Source organism: Vicia villosa, linkage group LG5 (genome assembly GCF_029867415.1).
Source record: "Vicia villosa cultivar HV-30 ecotype Madison, WI linkage group LG5, Vvil1.0, whole genome shotgun sequence".
NCBI lineage: Eukaryota > Viridiplantae > Streptophyta > Magnoliopsida > Fabales > Fabaceae > Vicia > Vicia villosa.
The window spans coordinates 82,673,063-82,697,685 of record NC_081184.1 but is presented as its reverse complement, the minus strand read 5'-3'; the positions used below and the strand labels follow the sequence as shown (position 1 = coordinate 82,697,685).

The 24,623-nt window shown below is 29.6% G+C and overlaps 1 protein-coding gene across 1 annotated transcript; it reads left to right on the top strand.

The window, feature by feature from the left end:
• The first annotated feature begins 23,542 nt into the window (after positions 1-23,542).
• Positions 23,543-24,084, top strand: LOC131604909 (uncharacterized). Its single transcript, XM_058877323.1, has 3 exons — positions 23,543-23,722; positions 23,801-23,947; positions 24,031-24,084. Exons 1-3 carry the CDS (start codon positions 23,543-23,545, stop codon positions 24,082-24,084), a joined length of 381 nt encoding a protein of 126 aa, XP_058733306.1.
• The last annotated feature ends 539 nt before the right edge of the window (positions 24,085-24,623 follow it).

Below are 24,623 nucleotides of genomic sequence, written 5' to 3'. Positions count from 1 at the left end.
TAAACATTGTAAATCAACAAATAAAAATACTAATAATAAATAATGTTTTAATATTGTAAATCAACAAATAAATTGAAACAAATATTTTAAAATAGTTATTTATAACAAAAACAATATATAATATATATTTTCCAAAAAATGATCAAATATTAACATAACTTTACTGTGTTGTGTACACCATGTGAAGTCTATGATTTTATATATAGGATTTTCTTTCTAGCGATTCTATTGTACCCAATAATTAGGCAATTTTTTCCCACAATTATGATATGACTCACACCTTTGAGAAAATCGAAATTATCTTTATAAATTTATAGAGATGCATTTTCAACCGCACATTTAATCAACTCTTCCTTTGTAAATCAAATAATTATCTTGTTTTTGTCAAAATTGGTCAGAAGATGTATCTTCGAAATTTTTTAGGGTGAATTCGGAAATGCATCTCTGAAAACGCCTCTAACCCCATTTACTACAAGTTTTTCATTTAAATTGGCGTCGCTTCAGAGAACTCTCTTTTTGTCGATTTTAACCAATATTAGAGTTATAGGAATTATATCTTTGTTTCCTATTCCTTGTGTTTCTGCATTTCTGGCCTTTACGCTAGCATAAAAATCTCGATTTTCTAAAAAATCTAGTCTAAATTGAAATTTTACTGTCAATGATGAAAGTCCCGTATTTAGAGACTAAATACATGACACTATCCTAAAAATCCAAAATTCTTTATTTTTCTATTTTATTTGATTTATTTTTTGCTTTCACATTTTTGTAAAAATTCGAAAAAAAAGTGTAGACTCTTATTTTGATTATTTGATTTTTTAGTTGTATATTCAAATTTTTATAATTTTATTTTAATCATTTTTTTATTTTTCAATTGTTTTTCTCAGAAGAAACATTGTTGGTATTTACATATTTGTTGCAATGTTAATGCACGACTACTAGGTCTGTCTATCCACATACACTCAGTACTAAATTTAAATTAAAAAAAAAAACACAACACGACACATGAATATGCATATTGAAAAACATCATTTTTTTCGTAAAAAAAAAAAAACAAACGGATATGCATCTCCAAAAAACAAACTAGAGTGACTTATTCGTTTGTGTTCAATTTTATCGAAAATGAGTACTTTACAAGACGCATCTTCGAATTCCAGGAACATTTTTAGATTTTCACCAAAAATTTGAGAAAGGTATAAGAATGAAAAAAGAAATTCCCAATAATTATGGAGAATCCTCTTCATCTCTAATTTTATATATTCAGAAAACAAAATCATCTTAAAAACATTAAAAGTAATTGTCTTTTAAATTAGAGTGAATATCCATTTTTGTCCTTCATAAAAATTGATCCATTTTGGTCCCTCACAAAAATTGATCCATTTTAGTCCCTCACAAAAATTACACAATTTAAACTGTTTTTTTTTTCAACTTGGTTTTTTCCTACTTTTAATGTGTGACTGGACTGCCATATTTTTTAAATACTAAATTAATTTTTAATTTCATTTTTAAACAATTCTAATTTAATAATATCAAAAAGCCAAAATTATTTCTTATAAAGAATCGAACCCAAGACTTTTGAACAACATCTTAATTCTTTACCACTAAGCCAATATTCATTCATGACAAATAATTTCCATAATTTCTAGTAATACTAAATAATTCTAAATTTAAAACAAAAGTTACAAAATTTGTCTCAATGGGGATAGAGCCTATGTCCGTTAAATGATAATCACTATACAATTAGACAAATGATCAATTTCAATTGTTAATATTTTTAATGATGAATACTTAACTAAATAATTTAGAACAAAATTTACTTATTTCAAATGACATACAAATAAATATTTACTAATTTCAAATAATACACAAATTTAAAAATAAAATTATATATTTTATCAAATAGAAATAAATTATATTATATTTAATTCAAATTAAATAACACATAAATAAGTATTTACTTATTTCAAACTAATTCAAATTAAATAATAATTAATTAATTTAATAGTAATTCAATTCATTGTTAAAATATTTGCATGTTATTTGAAATAAGTAAATATTTGATCTAAATTATTAAATTAAGTATTCATCATTTAGAATAATAACAATAAAAATTAATTTCTCTAGTTGTATAGTGATTATCATTTAACGAATTTAAGTTCGAGACCTCATTGGTACAAATTTTATAATTTTTGTTTTAAATTCAAAATTATTTAGTATTATTATAAATCATGAAAATTATTTGTCATGAATGAATATTGGCCTAGTGGTAAAGACTTAAGACGCTGTTTAAAAGTTTTGGGTTTCAAAACAATATTAACAGAAGGACTAATATGGTACGGTTAAATTTTATATGGGATTAAATCGGGTCCTATTTTTTGTGAGGGACTAATTTAAATCGTATAGTTTTTTGTGGAGGACTAAAATGAGATTCACTCTCTAAATTATTAGAGGCATTTATTATTTTATTAATATTCAAATATAAAATAAACCAATACAGTTATTTTATTTTAAAATATATATTAAATATTTTTACCCACAAGAGAAATTAGCTATATTTCTGTAGAAAATATAAATATTAATTATAATACCAATTTTCTTTTATAAATGTGTATATAATAGATATTTATATTGTGAGATTTACTATACATGAAATTGTTAGATGAATATTTCGAAACCATGTTACTAATAAAGGGAAGAAAATATCTTTTTGGATATTATGAATTTTTCGACAAAAATGGCATGTTTGCTGAATGTCCGTCGAAGTCACTCCTTATAGAGGGAAGTGTTGGACTTGGACTTAAAAATATTTGCTAAGTTTGGTAGTTGGTTCGACGAAGGAGAGTAGCGTTCGACGGGGAAGTTGAGTTTAAATGAAGGAATAACTGACTTTCGTCCTTATCCATTTTATCAGAAGAAGATGTGTGGAGCTTCGGGGCAAAAGGAAGACACGTCGAGCGAAACATGGCATGCTCTGATCGAAAGACCATTGAAGACGGTTATTTCGAATATATATATATATATATATATATATATATATATATATATATATATATATATATATATATATATATATATATATATATATAAGAAGTCTTGGCGTTAGAATTAGTGTGTTCACTCATTTGTACAAAATCTCACATAAACTCAAAGTATATGCGTGTTGAGAAAAGAGTCTTGGAAAAATGTACGTGTAAAACACCACATTATTCAGTTCAAATTTATATTTCTAGAATTTGTTTATTTAATTGTTGCAATTTATGTTCAATTGTCTTTATTTACATTTTCTTTACAAGTTTTCGTAAGAATTACTTAGATCAAAATAAATACTTTAGTAAGAATATGAGCACGGTCAAATTGTTCATCATTCTCAATAATAAGGTTTAAAATTGAAAGCACGTGTCCTAGAATCAATCTAGTCGATTATGTCTGGTTTTAGCAGATAAATTAATATCAACTAAAACTCTAGCAAAATGTCCAAAATATCTCTCTAGAGGGCACTTACTTGTTGTAGCATCCAAACACATTGGCGTTCCGAGACAACTAGCAATTGCAAAGATAATATTAGGACTCCAATATTTCTGAGACAAACCAAGAAAATGGACCCAACATTGAATTGTTGTCTGTTTGTGGTTATTAAGATTAAAGTCAGGAGTCCAAGCAAAAAGTTTGAGAAAACCAGGCTTTAGGCTCTAAGAAAGCATCGCACGAACACGTTGTACATCCTCAATAGAAGAAAAAACAAATTCATAAAAACCTATTCCTAATGAAACAATTCCCCATTTACTTAGAGGCTTCCAAAGAATGTCTAATTTACCACGCAAGTCTTGAAGTTTCGGAGGAGAATCTCCTTTAGACAAAATCAACTTTATAATTAAGTTGTACTTTAAGTGCTTTTATTTTAAATAAATACTTCTCTCTTAAATTCTCTTAAGTTATATGTCACTTTGACAATTTATATATATATATATATATATATATATATATATATATATATATATATATATATATATTTGAGAAACTTGAGTATTGCTGTTGCTTTGCATGTTTTTGTATTTCTGTTATCAGTTCGTCTCTATCTCTATATAAACTCGAGAAACTTCATTACCACCAAATAAATCCAAATTAGTCCTTATATAAAAAAAAAAAGGGAAAACTCGAAGAAAAAAAAGTTACACGCCAATTACATTAAGAGAGAAATAGCATCGGATCCTTACTAAACTTGTAAAATGAATAATTAAAATGAATAATTTTGTACACATAACAATGAGAGTTTCAATATTATATTTGATACATATATAAGATTAATTCAGGGCCGGCCATTTACCGGCGCAGCAAGCTACACGGCGCTGGGCCTCATAATTTGAGGGGCCCACTTTTTTTTAATTACAAAATAGAATAAATTAAAATTAAATAGGCTCCCGAAACGAAACTGCACTCTCTTTCTCTTCCAAACTATGCTCTCTTTCTTCTTCATTGTTCCAAAACAAAATGCAACTTCTGTTACACAAGATTTTCTTCACTGTTCATTATAAAAAACGAATAGAAACGAAACAAAACACTCAGCCGACGACTGAACGAAAGAAAAGAAGACACCATAACGGCGACGAGAAACGAAACGAAACAAAACGACATAACACATAACTGTGGTGCGGTGCAATCGATAAGTTTTTTCAAATTAAATTTTTTCATCTGCTGTAGTGTAAATGTTTTTATTATTCATCTGTTTTTATTGTTCATCTTGTTTTTCTTCGGTTGTTTGTTTTGTTTTTGTGTCTCTCTGTACTTTATTAGCCTTGTTTGTTTCCCTGTGTTATAATGGAGGTATCCGGTTACACGCATTATTAATTCATTTTATTTATTAAAAAAAAGCAATAAAGTCAATTTCATCCCATAATATTACTCTGTTAGTAATATTAATAATATTAATAATATAATTAGGATAGAAGTATTAATTCCATCACATGGTGAACTCTGGCATTAAAAAAAATTATTATTAATTATCATGATACTAATTTAATAATTTATTTTAGAAATTAATATATAAATTATATTTTTATAATTTAGGCCACTTTTTAAACTTTGAACAGGGTCTCCGGATTGATTGGGCCGGCCCTGGATTAATTTAGTCACTAATTAATTAATAAGCTACTGTTTTTTAAATATTATTGACAAAAATCTAAAAATAATTATAATACACTAACAATAACTTCTTCACACTATAATTTATTATGTTATTTACAAAAAATTAAATATTTTTAGTATTTTTTCTATATTAAAAATCAAAATATTATAGTATATTAATTTGAATATATCATAAAAAATATATACATGAAACTTTAGTGTATCAAATTTAACACTGTGCATGAAAATTATAGATTGTTTCTACCGATATTGATCAATCAATTAATATTAGATAAAACAATTCATAGAGTGCAATATAATATTTTTTTTCTCTTTTGTACACATAAGAATGAGAGTTTTAATATTATATTCGATACATATATAAGATTAATTTAGTCACTAATTAATTAATAAGCTACTGTTTTTTTTTTAATATTATTGACAAAAATCTAAAAATAATTATAATACACTAACAATAACTTCTTCGCACTATAATTTATTACGCTATTTAAAAAATAATAATTAAATATTTTTAGTATTTTTTCTATATTTAAAATCAAAATCAAAATATTATAGTATATTAATTTGAATATATCATAAAAAATATACATGAAACAAATAATTATTATTAAAAAAAATTACTTAAATTTAGTGCAGGTTTGGTTTCCATTTTCGAAGAGTTAAAATTAATTATAAATGTATATAATTGATTTGAAATGGTTAGATTTTTTTAAAATCAGAATTATAGTGTGAAGAAGTTATTGTTAGTGTATTATAATTGATTTTTAATATAGAAAAAATACTAAAAACATAATGTTAGGATGATCTACGGGATGTCAAAGCAGATGTCTTAACATCGTTGACATGATAAATTATCATATCTGAATTGCTGGTTCTGTGTTGGCAGCAATTTTGGTAAAACATAATGTTAGGATGATCTACGGGATGTCAAAGCAGATGTCTTAACATCGTTTACTGAAACTGAATTGTGTGTCAGTTTCTATTTTAGGGTTTTGTTTTTAAGGTGTTTGGGTGCACGTTATGTTTGCGTAATCTCATGATGAATTTTATATTGGAGTAATTATGACCTGATTTCATGGAGGTTTTTATGAGAGGATTGAACCCTAATTGGTGGCCCAAGCCCACTCCTGCCGCCGCTGCTGCATTATAAAGTCTGCACAATCCTAATTGTGTTGGGAACTCAAGTGTTGAATAGTGTGAGTGGTTATCGGGTAGAAGTCATAGGAAGGGTAGTGATTAAGTGAGAAGTTGTAAACGGGGGAGTTTAACTTCGAATTGATACTATCGTATATTGATTTCATCCCTGGCTTGGTAGCCCCCAGAGTAGGAAGGTTGTTCCGAACTGGGTAAACAGTTCCTTGTGTCTTTTACCTTTCTGTACTATTTTTCGTTACTGCTACCATCTTGTTCCATAGTGTTTAATCAGCAGATATTTGTGTCGTGACATCTCATTCGACATCACATATCTGATACCAGAATTTCATGAATCTTTTGTGAAACTTTATAAATGAAAAAATATAAGTTTAAAAAAAATGACATTACAACTACTTTCAGTGCAAGAAGAGTGAGAAGGAATTAAAATTGTTTAAATTTACATCAAACAAAAATGTTTGTTATTATGAAATAAATTAAAATCAAGTTTTTTACTCCCTCCGTCTCTCCTAAAATAAGTGTCATGATCATTTAGATTAAGAAAATATGATAAATAAAAGCAATACAATTATAATTTTACTAAATTATTTATATTTATTATTGATGTATTATAATTATCATTAATGTAAGATGATAGAACCGTTAAAACTTGAAGAACTAGGGGTTTTGGAAAATAGGTCGATTAATTGCTTTCTTTTTTTATCACACAAAATGACGTCGTTTTTATAATTGTTTTTAAAAAAATTTAAGTTAAAATATAATTAGACTTTTTTCAAAACTTATATGATACATTGTTTTCTCTTTTGATCTAATTTATTAGACTGAGAATTCTTCCTTAAACAAAAGAAAGGATCTTGTAAAGGACCTCATTTTTTCCGCCAAAATCTCGTAGAAGTAATCATTCCAGCATGACCATACCCCACCTTTTTTCTACCAAGTCTCCTCGACATTTGTATAATATGGGGTGCTCAAATCCCACATCGAGTTCATAAGACAAAAATCCATCAAACAAAATTTACAAGAGGTTTAGGGAAATACCATGGACTCATCTCGGAATCGGCTCCCCACCCAGTGTGGGGAACTCTCAGAGGAGGCAGCAGCATAATAGATACTGTAGAGCTCGGTGTCTCTTTCGTCCTCGGACGAACTACTAAAAGCGGAAGCGAGAAACAGAGTCGGCACACGAGTGCAATCACCGCGAAAACAACTGTTATTGCCACCGGAACATTCCAATCTCCCACCCAACTACATTTTCCTGGTTTAGGGAAAAAATTATGGTGGAATTTAGGTGTCACGGGAAGTTGGAATTTGAACTTTTCAGGAATCATTCTCGAAATTAATTCCTGTTTAGTATGCAAAAAAATTATAAAAAGGATTTATTTTAAATATGAAGTGACATTGTAGATGAATATAATTTGGATAACACCATTCGAGATTTCATTTGAGTGAACTCACTACCATATGCTAATTTGTTTACTTATTTCTCAATTTAATTACCATAAAAATACAAATAAATTTAGAGGAAAAACATTGAGTTATTGTGATTGCATACGTAGAGTCTTTCATGAAAGCTTTTGCTTTTTCTTCCAAATTTTATTTCTTCTTCTTTTGTTCTTCTAATTGGTAATGTTCCATTAGGACAAAATTCACCTGATAAACTCCATGACTGAAAGTTCAAATTTGATTGTTCTTGAGAATCCTGTAGATGAAAATATGGATGAGAATATTTTCAATTATAAAGTTAAAATATGAAAGCTTTCTTAAGTTGAAACTTTATTTCTCAAAATTTCTTTTACTAAATTGACAGAAAAACATCGTACCAATGATTTTTGTTCTTTTAAATGAGGGTGAACAAAAGCTGGTTGTTTATAAAACAAAACACAATTTATGATATCACCATCGGGACTTTGAAAAAATAAACACAAATTAAACAAATCTATGTAAATTAATGGTGTTTTAAAATTTATTTTAAGATACATGAATTGTCTTAATAGCAGTCTTATTATTTTGTTGAAGATGTGCCTTTATCGTTTTAAGATGAACATGCTTTTGATTATGACTACTAATTTTTTTTATGATAATAACTAAAGTCAAGTATAAAATGGTTAAAGATGCAACCACACCAATAGGGTTTGATAAACTTGATTAACTGATAATGGAACCTAAATGGAATATAACTCAAGCCTCATCTCAACGTTATGATCAAGAAAATGTCTACAACATTGAAGTATAGAACAAGTCTTAAAGTATGAAAGCTCTCCCTAATGCATCTAAGTGAACATTGTATCGTAAAAGTATAAGGGGTTTCTTGTAAAGTTATTCAGCTAATCATGCGCGTGTGCGTGCGCACACACATACACATTAAAATGAGTTTTATAAGTAATTTTTCTCAAAAATCTTTCTAAAAATGTCATGAAGTCGTTCCAAATGAATTGTGACCTGTCAAAAAAGTTTTGAGAAATTGTTCATATTGGCTACTCGACTGGCACATTACCCAGTCGATGGAGGAACAACACTTTGCGGATAATAATTAGGTAGTATTTTAAATGAATTATCAAATATAGTCACTAATAAAAGTACTATTAAAATATTTAAAATTAAAAGGCCTTACTAAGCTAGTGGTACTATAAACCTTTTAGTATTTTGTGAAAGTGTCATTTAAACAACGTTGCAAAGTTTGAGTCTCCATAACTTCTTAGCCAGCTGCTTCATTTAAGAAAATCACACTGAAATAAATAAAACATTTACATAACACAAAAATCCATCAAACTAAATTTACAAGAGGTTTATAGAAATACCATGGACTCATCTCGGAGTCCGTTCCCCCATCTAGTGTGGGGACTCTCGGAGGAGGAGGTGGCGGCAACGGAATGGATACTGCCGAGCTCAGTGTCTCCTTTGTCCTCTGACGAACTACTAGAATGCGGAAGCGAGAAACAGAGTCGGCATACGAGTGCAATCACCGCGAAAACAACGGTAATTGCCATTAGAACCATCCAATCTCCCACCCAGCTATTTTTTCCTAGTTTACGGGAAAAATTGCGGTGGAATTTTGGTTTCACGGAAAGTTGGAAGTTTAACTTTTCAGGAATCATTCTCGAAATTACTTCCTGTTTAGTATGCAAACAAATTTATAAAGAGGATTCAGTTTAAATATGAACTGACATTGTAGATGAAATTAAGATATAATTTGGATAACACCATTGGAGATTTTAATTGAGTGAAATCACAACCATATGCTAATTTTGTTTTCTTATTTCCTAATTTAATTACCATTAAAATATAAATAAATTTAGAGGAAAAACATTGATTTATTGTAATTGCATACATAGAGTCTTTCATGAAAGCTTATGCTTTTTCTTCCAAATTTTATTTCTTCTTCTTTTGTTCTTCTAATTGGTATTATTCCATTCGTACAAAATTCACCTGATAAACTTCATGATTGAAAGTTCAAATTTGATTTTTCTTAAGAATCTTGTAGATGAAAATATTTTCAATCTACTATTCTACTCTAACATATACTAAGAGATTGACCAAACTCTCTAAATTGCCCTTCCCTCAAAAATAATTTACACTACAAATTGGACATTTTAGTAACTAACAAAGTAACCCTTCACCTTTTTATCTTTTGCACCAAGTATTTCACTTTCATTGGTCCACACACTTTCTACAACATAATACACTACCTCATTCTCTCACTCTCTTTATAAATTCTCTCTCTTTATAAAGTAACATTTTAATTGAAAATATAATATAGTTAAATATTTAGGATTACTATTCATTTATAATTAAATCATTCATTTTAAATTTACATATTTTTTAAATATATTTTATACAACATTTAATAAATTTATATGTTATTAGACTGTATTTTACAGGTCACTATCAACATAATACATATTTTATTTGTTTTTTCAAATGTTAAAATTCTTTTTATTCTCTTTCTGTTTCATGGATCAATTTTTTTCATTGTATAATTATTTAATAATTAAGTAATTTATTTTTAATTTAATTTTAATAATTATATATCATATCAATTGCTTGATAGTATAATGTATTTTTTTAATTTTAATAACATTAAAAATGTATTTATCTCACGGGTCACTAACAAGAAAATATTTATTTTAATTTAATCAATCATTATTTTAATTCAAGACAAAATCTTTATTTTTAAATATTAATTTTTTCTCCATCTCATAATTATATATTTTTCTTCTTTGTGTGTGATTATTTAATATAATTAAACCTATATGATTATTGTTCATTTTTTAAAAAGGAAATCTTTTCAAATTTTACATTTATATCTAAAATTTTACATTTGTATTTGAGACTATTTAAGGGTCATGACATTAAGACTCATTCATGTGTTATCACGTTATCAAATATTTTGTTGTTATTTTTTTTTATTTCATCATTAAATTACCCATCCTCAAAATTCACGCTGTTGAAATTGTAAAGCAGGATGAAATTGACTATGAAATAGTTGTTAAGTTTGCTGTAGAACCTAATTTTCATACTACTAATATCTTATTAGTAAAACTTTTTTTAGTGGTTAATTTTCATTTTATATATGCAATTTAGTCAAACTTTTTTACTTCACATTTTTTCGTATCGTTCAAAAAACATTACACTACAAATAATGCACCCGGGCGACAGCACGGGTCTCTGACTAGTTATAAAGTTAAAATATGAAAGCTTCCTTAAGTTGAAACTTTATTTTTCAATTTTCTTTTACTAAATTGACAAAAAAACATCGTACCAATGATTTTTGTTCTTTTAATTGAGGGAGATTAAAAGTTGGTTGTATATAAAATAAAACACAATCTATGATATTACCATCGGGACTTTGAAAAAATTAACACAAATTAAACAGATCTAAATAAATTAATGTTGTTTAAAAATTTTATTTTAAGATATATGAGTTGTCTTAATAGCAGGCTTATTAATTTGTTGAAGATGTGCCTTTATCATTTTTAGATGAACATGCTTTTGATTATGACTACTAATTTTTTTATGATGATAACTAAAGTCAAGTGTAAAATTGTTCAAGATGCAACCAGACCAATAGGATTTGATAAAATTTATTCTCTGATAATGGAGCCTAAACAGAATATAACTCAAGCCTCATCTCAATGTTATGATCAAGAAAATGTCTACAAGATTGAAGTATATAACAAGTCTTAAAGTATGAAAGCTCTCCCTAATGCATCTAAGTGAACATTATATTGTAAAAGTATAAGGGATTTTTTGTTAAGTTATTCAGCTAATCATGCGCGTGTGCGCGCACACACACATACACACTAAAACAAGTTTTATAAGTAATTTTTCTCAAAAACTCTTTCTAAAAATGTCATGAAGTCGTTCCAAATGAATTGCAAGCTGTCAAAAAAGTTTTGTGAAATTTTTCATATTGGCTAATCGACTGGCGCTTTACCCAATCAATGGAGGAATAACAATATGCAGATAATAATAAGGTACTATTTTAAATGCATTATCAAATAAAGTCTAACAAAAGCACTACCAAAATGTTTCAAATTAAAATGCCTTACTAAACTAGTGGTACTATAAACCTTTTAGTATTTTTATGAAACTGTCATTTAAACAATGTTGCAAAGTTTGAGTCTCCTTAACTCCTTAGCCAGCTGCTTCATTTAAGAAAATCACAATGATGTCACTGAAACAAATGAAACATGTACGTAACATAAAAATCCATCAAAAAATTTACAAGAGGTTTAGGGAAATACCATGGACTCATCTCGGAGTCGGCTCCCCCCATCCATTGTGGGGGACTCTCGGAGGAGGAGGAGGAGGCGACAACAGAATGGATACTGCGGAGCTCGATGTCTACTTCATCCTCGGACGAACTACTGGAATGGGGAAGCAAGAAACATAGTCCACACACGAGTGCAATCACCGCGAAAACGATGATAATTGAAGATTTTATTTGAAGTTTCTAATTACAACATTAAATAAATTTTAAAGAATAAAAAGTTTTATTATTTTAAATTAATTGAATAATATTATCAAGAAAGCACTTTAATAAATAAAAATTATACATACTCAAAATAATATTTGCACTACAGTTGGGAATTAGTTAATTTTCATATTATTTTATTTTTCATATAAAATTGAGAAGAATTAAAATTCACTAATTATAATTTGTATACTGTTTTAAATTATTAATACACTTCCTTTGTACAATTAAAATACACTTCCTTTGCACCATAAGCAACATCTCTAAAAGTGTCAACCACCCTAGCTATCACATTAGAACCACAGAAATTCATGTTGAAGGTGCGAGAAATACAAGAAAGGGGGTTTGAATTGGGTTCCACCAAATATAATCTTTTTGTTATTCAAAACACAAAGTGAACAGAAGAATAAAAATAGATGAACACAATTATTTTTATCCTGGTTCAATGTTAACTAAGTTACTCCAGTCCACCCGCCAAGGTGATTTTTCCTTTTCAATAAGGATTTAATCCATTATAACCAAATTGATTACAAACAACCTCAATGACCGCAGCCAATGCCTTCTTGAGACTCCTGACTAGCACCTAACCTTCTCAAGGAAACAACCATAATAAGCTCTGGTCAAACTTGATGACAACCCCAAAAAGTTTAGTTGGTCCTTATCGTGAAACCACTATGACCGCATTCATAGTATTCTCAAGTCTTCTGACTAGTAGCTAGTCCCCCAAGGAAACAATCAACCAAGTTTATTAAGTGCGTGTATTACAAAAATGCTTCTAATAAGAAGATTACATAATGTTTAAGTACATCAACACAAAAGTGTTGATAAGCAAGATACGAAAAAAAAAGCTCCTTGCTAAAAATACAAAACTATACAAATAATTTCTCTAACAGAGTTTGTGCAGCGCTTCGGTGTAGTTTTATAGAAATGAATCATTGATTTCAAATTCTTCCAGTGACTTATTTTATAAAGAAGGATAGATTCATTGGAGGGTACAATCAGAAATGCAAAGTACAGTTGTAAAGTCCCCAATGGCCATGACGGGAATGGTAGATAACAAGTACAGGTTGGACTATCCTTACGCCACCCTATAAGACTAGAGGTCGCAATTTACATTAGTATTTTTATGCTCACCATCACACGCAAGTCGTCCTTGATCTTCTAAGTCTTCAAAGGCTTCTGATTGTATGTTAATTGAAGCACGTTGTAGATGATCAGAACTTGAATATTCATACCTAAGTCTTTGCTCAGAACTTATTCAGCAGAACCTTTGTCTTTAGAGTCTTCAGCACTTGGTCTTTATAAGCCATGTCTTCAGACCTTGAGAGCTCGTTCAGCAGAACCTTTGTCTTCAACATCTTCAGATCATGGGACATAGAAGTAAAGCTTCAGAAAGACTCCAAAGCTTTCCTTACAAAGTCACAATGATAAGCTCTTATACTAACGTTCCTTGGAACCGTTGCATAAGTAGCATTCCAGAAGCATGACTTCTGTGGTAACACAACACTAGTATTCTTCCAGAGTGTTGATTTTAGAATCTGATGATGTCACACGCCTTCTTACTAGAGTAAGAACCTGCCAGGAAACAACCATACACTAGAAAGAAAACCATTAGCGTATATAATTGTTCCTTAAGATAACATGTAAAGTTATCATCAAAACCTAAGGCCAGATGCAAAACCAATCTTGTTCTTACACAAGTAACCTTCACTTTAATTTTCAACAAAACCATGGAAACTTCAAGTTTCATTTCTAATCATCCCTTGATCCTCCCATGTTTCCCTATAAATAGATGCCTCCACAATACTTCAAAACACACCTTAACATATTTAAAATCTCTCCAAACACTCTGTAGCTCAGAATTTGGTTTATGAAACTCCATTGAAGTTTCAAAATCCAATTCTTTGAAAATCATTCCCCTTGCAAGTTCGTTACAAACTTACCATCCAAACACCATCCACAGATCATATAGAACCTTCTGTATGCATTAAACACCAACTGTAACACCTCCATCAACATCTCCCAAACTCATTTTTCCGTCACTACAACTTGACTTGGTCAAAAGGATTGAGGCACTGTCCAGGCAAAGTGAGCATTGAAAAACGTTCTGGGGACCTCACTGAAGTTATAGGGATCATCAAACCATATATAGAAGTTCTCTTACTCCATATCCATTTCTCACTTTAGAAGTAAGTTTTTTGGACTTGGAACTTTATGATTTAAGCATCATTTTGAGCAATTCTCGATTCTATTATGTTTGATTTCATGTGAGGATTAAAACCCCTAACTTATCTGCCATTGACTGATGATATATGCCCTTTAATTTTTGTTTGAATTTTCCAGGGTTTTCTAGTTTTGTTTATAATTTGGGAGCTATAGTTAAAATAAATTTATGTTAGTTACATTTTTGAAATTGTGATGAAATTCTTAGCAACTTTAATGTTTAAATCTTTGCATTTGGTTAAGAAATGGAGAAATTTGAATTTGGTGTCTCAAGGTTGAAGATGAAGTTGTGCTTATGTGTAAAATTTGAATTTTTTACATAGCTTTAAATATAATATGATGGATGTGTTTAAAACAATTGATGTATCACCACCCTAGTGGTTAAGAGCGCGTGCCTGTCACCTTTGAGCCTGGGTTTGAATCCCCCTTGCCCCACACTTTTGTGCTAGTTTCTCTTTTATGCATTTTGTCACTTGTTCTAACATATATTGAGCTGAAGGCATATGGTTATCACCAAATACGCGTTGGCCCATTGGTATTAGTTTTAGTGTGGTAACCTCAAGGACTTGAGTTCAACACTCCTTGGCCACAACAAATTTTTATCACTTGTCTTTTTTACCTTTTTTTTCTCACCATTTTAACCTCTTTTTGATTTCTTTTATAAATCCTTTTGATTTTATTTTTCATCACCATGATTATTTATTCATTCCTTTTGATTTTATTTTTTTCTCACCATGATTATTTCATCACCATGATTTTATATATATATATATATATATATATATATATATATATATATATATATTAAATATGTTCAAAATCATTAAAACATTTATTTTCTCTCTTAAATATTTTATTTAATTTTATAATTTAATTAAACTAATTTTTCTTGAGGTCTTGTTAATATTTATACCCTTTATACAAATCATACTTTGATTCTTTGTTTATTTTGTACCATTGATTAGTTCTTTTAAGTGATTACAACTTGAATAAATGTGAACTTAACTTAGAAAACCCTAATTGTTGGAAACCCTAACCCACATAAGACCTTGACTTGAGATTCATACCATTGTCTTCATGTTTATATTTATTTATTTATATGCTTATCATGAACAATTGTTTGTTTAATCTTATCATGTTCAAATGCTTGATACATATTAATATGATCTCTCTGATGGATGATTGTGTATATTTATTTGATTGATCATACATTGTTAAATCATGTGAATACATACTTGTTTGATTTATATGCTCTTAACATGATGCATGTATACTTCTTTTTGTCATGATTGTCTGATATTCATATTGATGATTAATTTTATGCTCACATGCCCACATGTTTATATCCTTTGACCATACCTTACTTTATGATTCAATCGTGTATTTGTTTGAGGATTTGTTTACCATGATACTATGTTTGACTTTGATTTTCCTTGTTGATCATTATCATCACTCATACTTGACATGATCATACTTATTCATGAGATCACCATGATGCATATACACATGTTCATATGTTTATACACATTCATATCCATATATATTTAATATGACCATGATATTGATGCTTGAATTTGTTGAGGTATGTATTCTCTTTTACTTGTGAGTATATTGATAGCTTTGTTTAATTAACACTTGTTTATCTTTTAGTCATATTGATAACTCTTTTAGGGTTTCTTCTTTTAATGTTACCATATCTATGTGATGGATTGGCTTTGCTTATATTTGATATACTTTGATTTTTTTTTCATAATACATATACCATATCTCACATGATATTTCTTGAGATACTTTACCTTGATGCTTGCTTGAGATACTTATGCTTGCTTGATTCCTCATTCATATTGCTTGTGTCACCAATCCAAAGGAATGGGATAGTATTGACTAAAATTGTCAAGGTACTCACCTATTTTCTTTTATTTACCTTTGCTTTGTACTTTAAAACTTAGCACCCAAACCCTTGCTTTGCATTTCTAAAGCTTAGCCCCTTTTTAACCTTGTTTTGCATTTCTAAAACTTAGCCCATTTTAAACATGCTTTGTAATTCTAAAACCTAGCATTTCAAACTCTTGATTTGCATTTCTAAAGCTTAGACCCTTTTAAAACTTGCTATGTTTTTATAAATCTTAGCACTTCAAAAACTTGCTTTGTAATTCTAAAACTTAGCACCCAAAAATATTTTGCCACTTTGGCCTTTTTTCCTTTTAAGAGGAACAAGATGCGACGTCTTGCCTAACACAAATAAAATTCTCTTCTCACCTCCACACTTTTTTTCACAAACAAGAATAGTAACAATAAACTTTATTAGATATATTTCAAAGAGGTTTCTATAAAGTACTATAGATACATAGGGTGCTAATACCTTCCGTTTGTATAACCAACCCCCGAACTTAAGATCTCTATTTATTTTATTAGTTTTGATTTAAAAAACTTCTTTGAGTTTTATTTCGCTCTTTTTCCCATTTTCTTTGGAAACAATAAAGCGCGGTGGCAACTTTCACTAAAATATGAGTTAAGTTAATCATTGGTTTAGTCTCAATTTTCACCGTTACAGACCTTGACACAAATATAGTACAAAAAAAATGAAGCTATGTTGAAAACTTCATCCACCTTGTACTTCTTCGTAGCTTCACAAACAATATGAACTTCATACTTTATTATAGTTCCACGACTTCATGTCTATACATTGATGAAGTAAGTTGTTAGTGTTTTTATTTTGTTTCATGTATTTGTTGTTGAAAATTAAGTTGTGGTTTCACATCTTGATAACTTTCATGGTGTTTGCAGGACTCATGCAATCAAAAAACAATGGTTTATTTAAGTTGGTTTTCAAGAATAGTTAATTTTCAGATTATAGACTTCTTCATTAAATTGAATGCTTGTATTTCTTTAGTAATCGTGAATAGTTTATTTTCAAATTATAGACTTCTTCATTAATTTGATGCTATTACATATTATATAATAAACTCTAGATACTTTCAACAACAGTTAACTATTGTAACCGTGATCAAAAGTAATTTATGTTTTAAATTATTTGCTCGTGTTGGGTTTCAAACCTAGTACCTACGTGTACATATTACACCAGTTTATAAGATTAACCATTGTGATATGTGGTGCGCACCCTGCGTTACAATAATGATTTCTAGATTGTGGTGGAAACAGCGAACTTACAACCACATCCTGCTTAACAACGGTAAGGCACATGCGATGGTACCCCTTTTCCAACGGTAAGGCACGTTGCGTTTAAGAAAATTTCTCTCCAAAAGGAAATGATTTTAACTCTTGAACAAAAGATCAATAATCTTAATTATGCTTTGGATTATCTTAAAGACGCACATACATCTCTTGTTGATGAACGTTATAATTTTTCTGATACTTTAGTTTAAAAGATGGAAAAAAGTGGAATGTGTTAAATGTCCAATTTTAAAACTTGAAATTGTAAATCTCAAAGGGCAATTAAGTCATGTTACTTCATCATCTTGTTCTTATTCTAGCTCTTCATGTGTCATTAGGAGAAATAGAAGAGGCATTTAATCTAAAGCCATTTGTCATTATTGTGGTAATAAGTGACACATTAGGTCTAAATGTCACATCAAGATTTTCAAAGTTCCAAATGGTAAGATGGCATGGGTTCCTAAGTGTACCTCAACTAACCCAAAGGACCTACTAGTTAGGGACCTAGATTTACCTATTTGATTATCCGTAAGAAAGTCATGTTTCCGCGAAAAGATTATGGTTTCTAGATAGCGGATGTTCAAGACACACGATAGGAGATGCTTCTTTGTTCACCAAGTTCGATGAGAAAGAAAGCGGTCACGTCACTTAGGGAGACAACTCAAGAGGTAACATACTAGGAGAAGGTATTGTGGGAAATCCCTCCACAATTACTATTGAAAATGTGCTTTTAGTTAAAGGGCTCATACAACCTTCTTAAGGTTAGCCGATTATGCGACAAAGAGTACATCCTTACTTTTAATTCTCTTAGTTGTTTAATTAAGCACAAGGCAATTAAGGACCTTGTGTTTAAAGGTTCTAGGATTGATAACATATATATGATTGATCCAGATGATGTGTTGATGCATGGTACTAAGTTCCTAGTGACCAAGGCTTAAGATTCTTGGTTATGGCATAGACGTTTAAGTCACGTGCATTTTGACTTTCTAAATAAAATAGCATCCGAGAATCTAGTTGAAATTCTGACACTTCCCATACAAATCTCAAGACAGATGTCTCAATATAAATCACAATGTCAGGAAAAATGTTATAACATCACCTGCCGACAGAAAACACTTTTACCAAACAAAAAGTATGCAGAATTAAATTTCAGAAGGTAAAAGAACATAATCAATTGTTAACCCAGTTTTATGCAACGTCGCCTACTCTGGGGACTACCAAGCCAAAAAGGAAATCCACTATGATAATATTAGTTTAAAGCCTAAACAGTCCCAATTTACAACTTCTCGCATAATCACTACCTTGTTTGACTTCTACCTAGAACCCTTTAGATATGAGATCCCCCTCTCACTTCCTACAACCAATCACCTCAGTGATAAAAACTAGTCACAATCCCAGTGATTGTATTAAAATAAAATAGAAAATTACACTTCCAATAAACAATACTTAGTTTTGCTTAAAAGCTTTAACTAAGAACAATACTAAACTCTTTTGCTTAAAAGCTTCAACTAAGAATAATACTAAACTCTTTTGCTTAAAAGCTTCAAGAGTTAGAATAATTAGTCTACCTTAATGTATCAGAAGATACATGAGTGACATACAAAGAAAAACACAAAAACCTTAAAAGACTCCCAAAACCCTAAATATGTTTTATGTTGCGTTTTAAATCTCAATTTCCCTTCATAAGCAATATTTCATAACTCCTAAATGTGGAAGCATGCTCACCATAACAAATAGTTTTCATATAAAACTTGACTAACAACTTAACACTTGTGTTAAAGACTTTTGTTAATTCAGACATCATTGTGATACCTCAAGTATATCTTTTTTCTTTTATGATTAATATGAGAACCCCCATTTATAGGAGAGGTACTAAATGAATGGTTCGTCTATCTATTTAACAAAAAAGAATAAAATGAATGACATACAATTATAACAATATTAACTATAAATATTAAAAATAAAAATTAACAAATTATGAATAAACAATATAAAATATTTACTTGTAGTTTTTCCATATCTCTTCTTAACGATCATAACGAATAAATCATTTTCTTCATATGAATTAGCATGTGTGTTGTGAAAGAAGGGGTCTCAAAAATATCAAAAGTTAAATCTTGATTTTCATCACTAGCAGGAACGTGTTATCCTTGGAGAAAATTGATTGTCTATTGCTAAAAGTATTAGTGACATAAAACACTTGTTTTTCTTGGGTTTTCATGATGAAAGCTTTGTTCATATAAGCTACCTTGTAGAGGTCAACCCATGTGAATCATAACTCATCAGTTTGTACACAAGTGTAACTATTAATCCATTTGCATTTAAATAACGACATTTTAAATATAACATAAGCAATTTCCCATATCTCTTATATGAGCCCCAAAGTACGATCTAGATTGCCAATACAAGGTTCTTATCTTTAGAATTAGAGAAGTATATGGATTCAACAATAACCATATCCCTACTTTTTGCATGGTACTACTATCAACTTTTGATTTTGTATAGAAAGAAAACTTACTAATTTCATATGCATACCAAATTATTACATTATTTTAGGTATGTATGACATCCATTTAAATGTATTGGATGCACTCTTATAATTAGAAATTCTTTCATTAAATCAATTTATGAAACTCTTGTTATGGTCCGTCAATATCCATTTTCCACTCATTTGGGGGAATTTTTCTTTGATAAGTCTTTTGTGACCGGATAAGTTAGGTTGAACTTCATCAATATTATTCAATATATACAAATGTGCTTGAAGAACTACATATTGAGGCATTAACTTAACATTTAAAGTTTGAGTACCTCTACATTCAAATCTTCCATCAATACGAGACTTGGTAATTCCTATAGAGTCTGCTTCTGACAAATAGTTTGAACAAAACTCAATAATTTATTTTGTGATGTGACTTTCAACGATCGAAACTTCTGGACAGTGAAAATTTTTCGTATACCCTTTAATGATCTTCATGTATTTCTCTATTGGATACATCCATTTTAAATAGATTGGGCCATAAAATTTAATCTTCCTCACTAGATGAACAATTAAGGGAACCATAATGTTAAAAAAATGATGGAGGAAAATATATCTCCAATTGACACAATAATTATAGCCTCGTGTTCAGCCTCATCTAATTTGTATGGATCATTGAATTTATTACATATAGGTAGAATTGAAGATTAAGCATAATTTAGTTATAGTTTACCTTACATTCTTTGGCAAGATGCCACGAATAGGCATTGGTAGAAGTTGTTGCATCAAGACATGACAATCATGAGATTTTGAGCCAATTAATTTGAGATATTTCATTGATATAAGTTTCTTTATATTTGATGAGTACCCTTAGGAAACTTGGATACCATGCAAACAATCACAACAACTTTTTTTTTAATTTTTTGGACAGAGTGTTACATGCTGGGAGAAAATATGTTTTTTACCTATTTCTTTTGAAATAATGTTTACTAATTTCATCAAAACATAGATGATTTAATATTACTTCCTTTTCAAGAATCTGTATTCCCACTAAAACAAAAGGACAACAAAAGATCCATTATTTTTAGGAATTTTTCTTTCAATGAACTGAGGAAATTAAACCACTTTGTTCTCTTACGCCACACTTAATCTATTAGATTTTATTCAACTACGATTCGTAACTACTTTCTAGGAATAAAATAAATATCCTACACAACTCATACATTTTGAATGAAAACTTTGCTAAGTTAAAAACTTTACTAAGTCATATTGTAAAATCAAAATATTACTAAGTTATATTGTAATAAATGTACACCTATATTAAATTAGACACACAGTCTTAAGTTACATTTTTAAACTACACGTTTTAACAACAAAAATTCAACGTAAATTTTTCCACACTTTTAAAAGAGATGTCAAGACTTTAATAAGTTAATACAACAATAACATTAAAATTTGTAATCTCACAACATCATTAAACTTTCAATCTCACAAGAACAATAAACCTTCAATCTCAACAATAACAACAACATAAAACTTTTATTCTCAATAACAACAACACTAAACTTTCAAGATCAATAAAACTACTACATAAAAGCCATATCACTACACATGGTTTGGAAAAGGGATATCATCACGCTTGATCAACCGTGGTAAGGTAGGGGTGGTTTTAAGTATGATGCTTTCCACCACGATCGCGTGACCGTAATTATAAATTAGGTAGCTTGCTACCTATCACAACAGTTACATTAAACAATTGTAGTGAAATTATTAACGCTTAACATTTAACAACGGTTGTTCTTTACAATTGTTGTGATATATACACATGAGTTTATTATAAATCATGTGGAATATTTATTTCACTAATGCTCACTAAACATAAAACCTTTCAATCTGATATATAAATTAATAATATGACAAATTAAGTTATATTAGAAAAATAAGTTACACTAATCAATGTGATACAAGATTTCTTCAGCCTATTATCTGCATTTTGCTCTTTACTGTGAAATTTTATTTCAATGCCCCTAGATATTCAACCTCCCATTCTTTCACCTCTAGTTTATTTTGCATAATATTATTTACTTTACAAACAAAGTTAGAGGTGAAGGAAGGGAAATTGAAGAACTAGAAGTATTAAACCAAGTTCTAACCGTTAAAGAATGAAATGCGGATAATGGGTTGGAGAAATCTTGTATAACATTGATAAGTGTAATTTTTTGTATTCCAATATAACTTAATATCTCATAGTATCATTTCTAATTCAATTCAAAAATTTATATATTCGGTAAGGGGTTGGAAAAACACTCAAACCACATACGATATAATAAACTCATCTTCTAAACAAACCTTAACAACACCATACATCAACAAAAAACCTTAATCAATACACAAGATATAACAAACAAATTTTATTAAAAACAACAAAATCATCAACAACATACAATAAACAACATAAAACATATCAACCTATAAAATGTTTCATGAACGTACCTGTCTCCGAATGACATCCAACTATGAAAGGAGAATAAAGCTTAATTGAGAACGACAAACTTGTGTTAAATTTGAATGGATGTCATTATGGTATTTCCATATAAGTTTGCAACTTTCACTTTAGCTTCATCCTCCTTATATTTTTTCTTCAGAGCAACACAAACCATATGTGAACCACACTTATAGTATGAGGTTTCTTGAGTTAATTTTGTTCATTCACCTTCCCTACCTACAAGTCAAAATGTATTAGTATCTTCTATAATCCATATGCCAGTAGAAAGTTCGCTTATCTTACGTGAGACATGTCTTATTATCCTACAAACAGCAGGAAAGAGGCTATTGAAACATAAACTATAATACATAAAAACATAGTTCACTTCTTAGGTTATGCATTGACTTATATTAAGTTAACTTCTAAAGCTATTATACTAATCCTAAGTTTACTTCTTAGGTCATATTATCCTACAAACAACATGAAAGAAGCTATATTATTCATGTCAATAAAATTTTACTTTTTAGGTTATATATTCATTCATCTTAATTTAAATCAAATTTAGAAACATAAACTATTGGCAAAATACCCTGTTTGGTCCCTTAAGTTTACCCTCTGGTTCACTTTGGTCCCTCAATTAATTTTCGTGCCAATTTGGTCCTTTAAGTTTCTAATTTTAATCACGTCAGTCCTGTCCGTCAAGTTGGCTCTAACGTCCGTTTGTTTTGTCTAGCTGGCAGGTGATGTGTCATAGTATATTAGGTTTTCCTTCTTCTCCCCCAATTCAATTTCACGTTCTCCTTCTCCCCCAATTCAATTTCACGTTCTCCTTCTCCCCATCTCTGCACTTCTTGTTCTATTCTCCTTCTCCTTCGTGTTCATCACTTTTCTCCCATCTCCATTCTGATAATCACCAACCATGAAGGAAAAACATTGTTCTGAGTTCTTCAAAGAGACAAAATCAGAAAGCAACGAGTCTTGCGTTCTTAGTAAGGCTCGTGCTATGCCAATTTGTTACTGTGGTGATGCTGCTGTGATTCGTAGGGCAAACACTGACAAGAATTTCAGAAAGAAATTTTGGGGATGTATCAATTACAAGGTAAGCCCAAATTTTTGGTTTGGTATGTTAAAGCAATGTGAAGAGGTTGTGTTGTTGATACAAATTTGTTATTTACAGGGGTCTGAGCAAAGAGGTTGCGGTTTTTTCAAGTGGTTCAATGAGGAAGTGGTGGAAGACAAATGTGAAGATTTGATACATAAGTTTGAAATCTTATCCAAGGAATTTGAAAAACTGAAGTGCAGAAATGAGGATTTAGGGAATAGGGTGACTGAAATTCAAGGCCAATTGAAGAAGTTTCAAAAGTGGAAGTTTATATGTTGTGTAATGTTATGTTTTTGGTTTTATAGGATGTTTTAGTATTGGCAATTAGGATGTTTCTGGTTTTTGAATGTGTAGTTTGAATGTGTAATTGTAACACAATTGTGAAATGAAATGAGTTTTAGTATTGGCATATTTGGTGTATAATGCATTTGACAGACCAAAACAAACATGACATTAACACATTTCATGATATTTCCCAAATGCATACAAACAGAACCAAAACAACAAACATAATTGTTGATAACAAACATAATTGTTCAAATTGTCTTCAAAATACATTAACCATAAACATGTTGATAACAAACATGATTGTTCAAATTGTCTTCAAAATACAAACATGACATAAACATGTTGATAATAGACTTCTCCAACATGCCTATAAACAGAACCTAAACAACAACCATAATTGTTCAAAATGACTTCAAAATACATTAACCATTACCCTAATTGTTCAAACAGAATTCAAATTACATTAATACTAATTGTAAGACTAAGTAAATTTCTTTGATGGGAGCCTCTTTGTTGGGGTAGTCCTTCTAGTTGTAGGTCCAATCACATTCTTTGCTGCAGATAATCTTGTTGTTGGTCCTGGGGCTACAAATGGCCTTCGTACACCAAG

Bases quoted from the DNA above. Each gene is read 5' to 3' on its own strand.
- LOC131604909 (XM_058877323.1), top strand. From the start codon at position 23,543: ATGAAGGAAAAACATTGTTCTGAGTTCTTCAAAGAGACAAAATCAGAA. The intron at 23,723-23,800 runs GTAAGCCCAAAT...TGTTATTTACAG, and splicing joins GGGGATGTATCAATTACAAG to GGGTCTGAGCAAAGAGGTTG. The intron at 23,948-24,030 runs GTGACTGAAATT...TTGGTTTTATAG, and splicing joins ATGAGGATTTAGGGAATAGG to GATGTTTTAGTATTGGCAAT.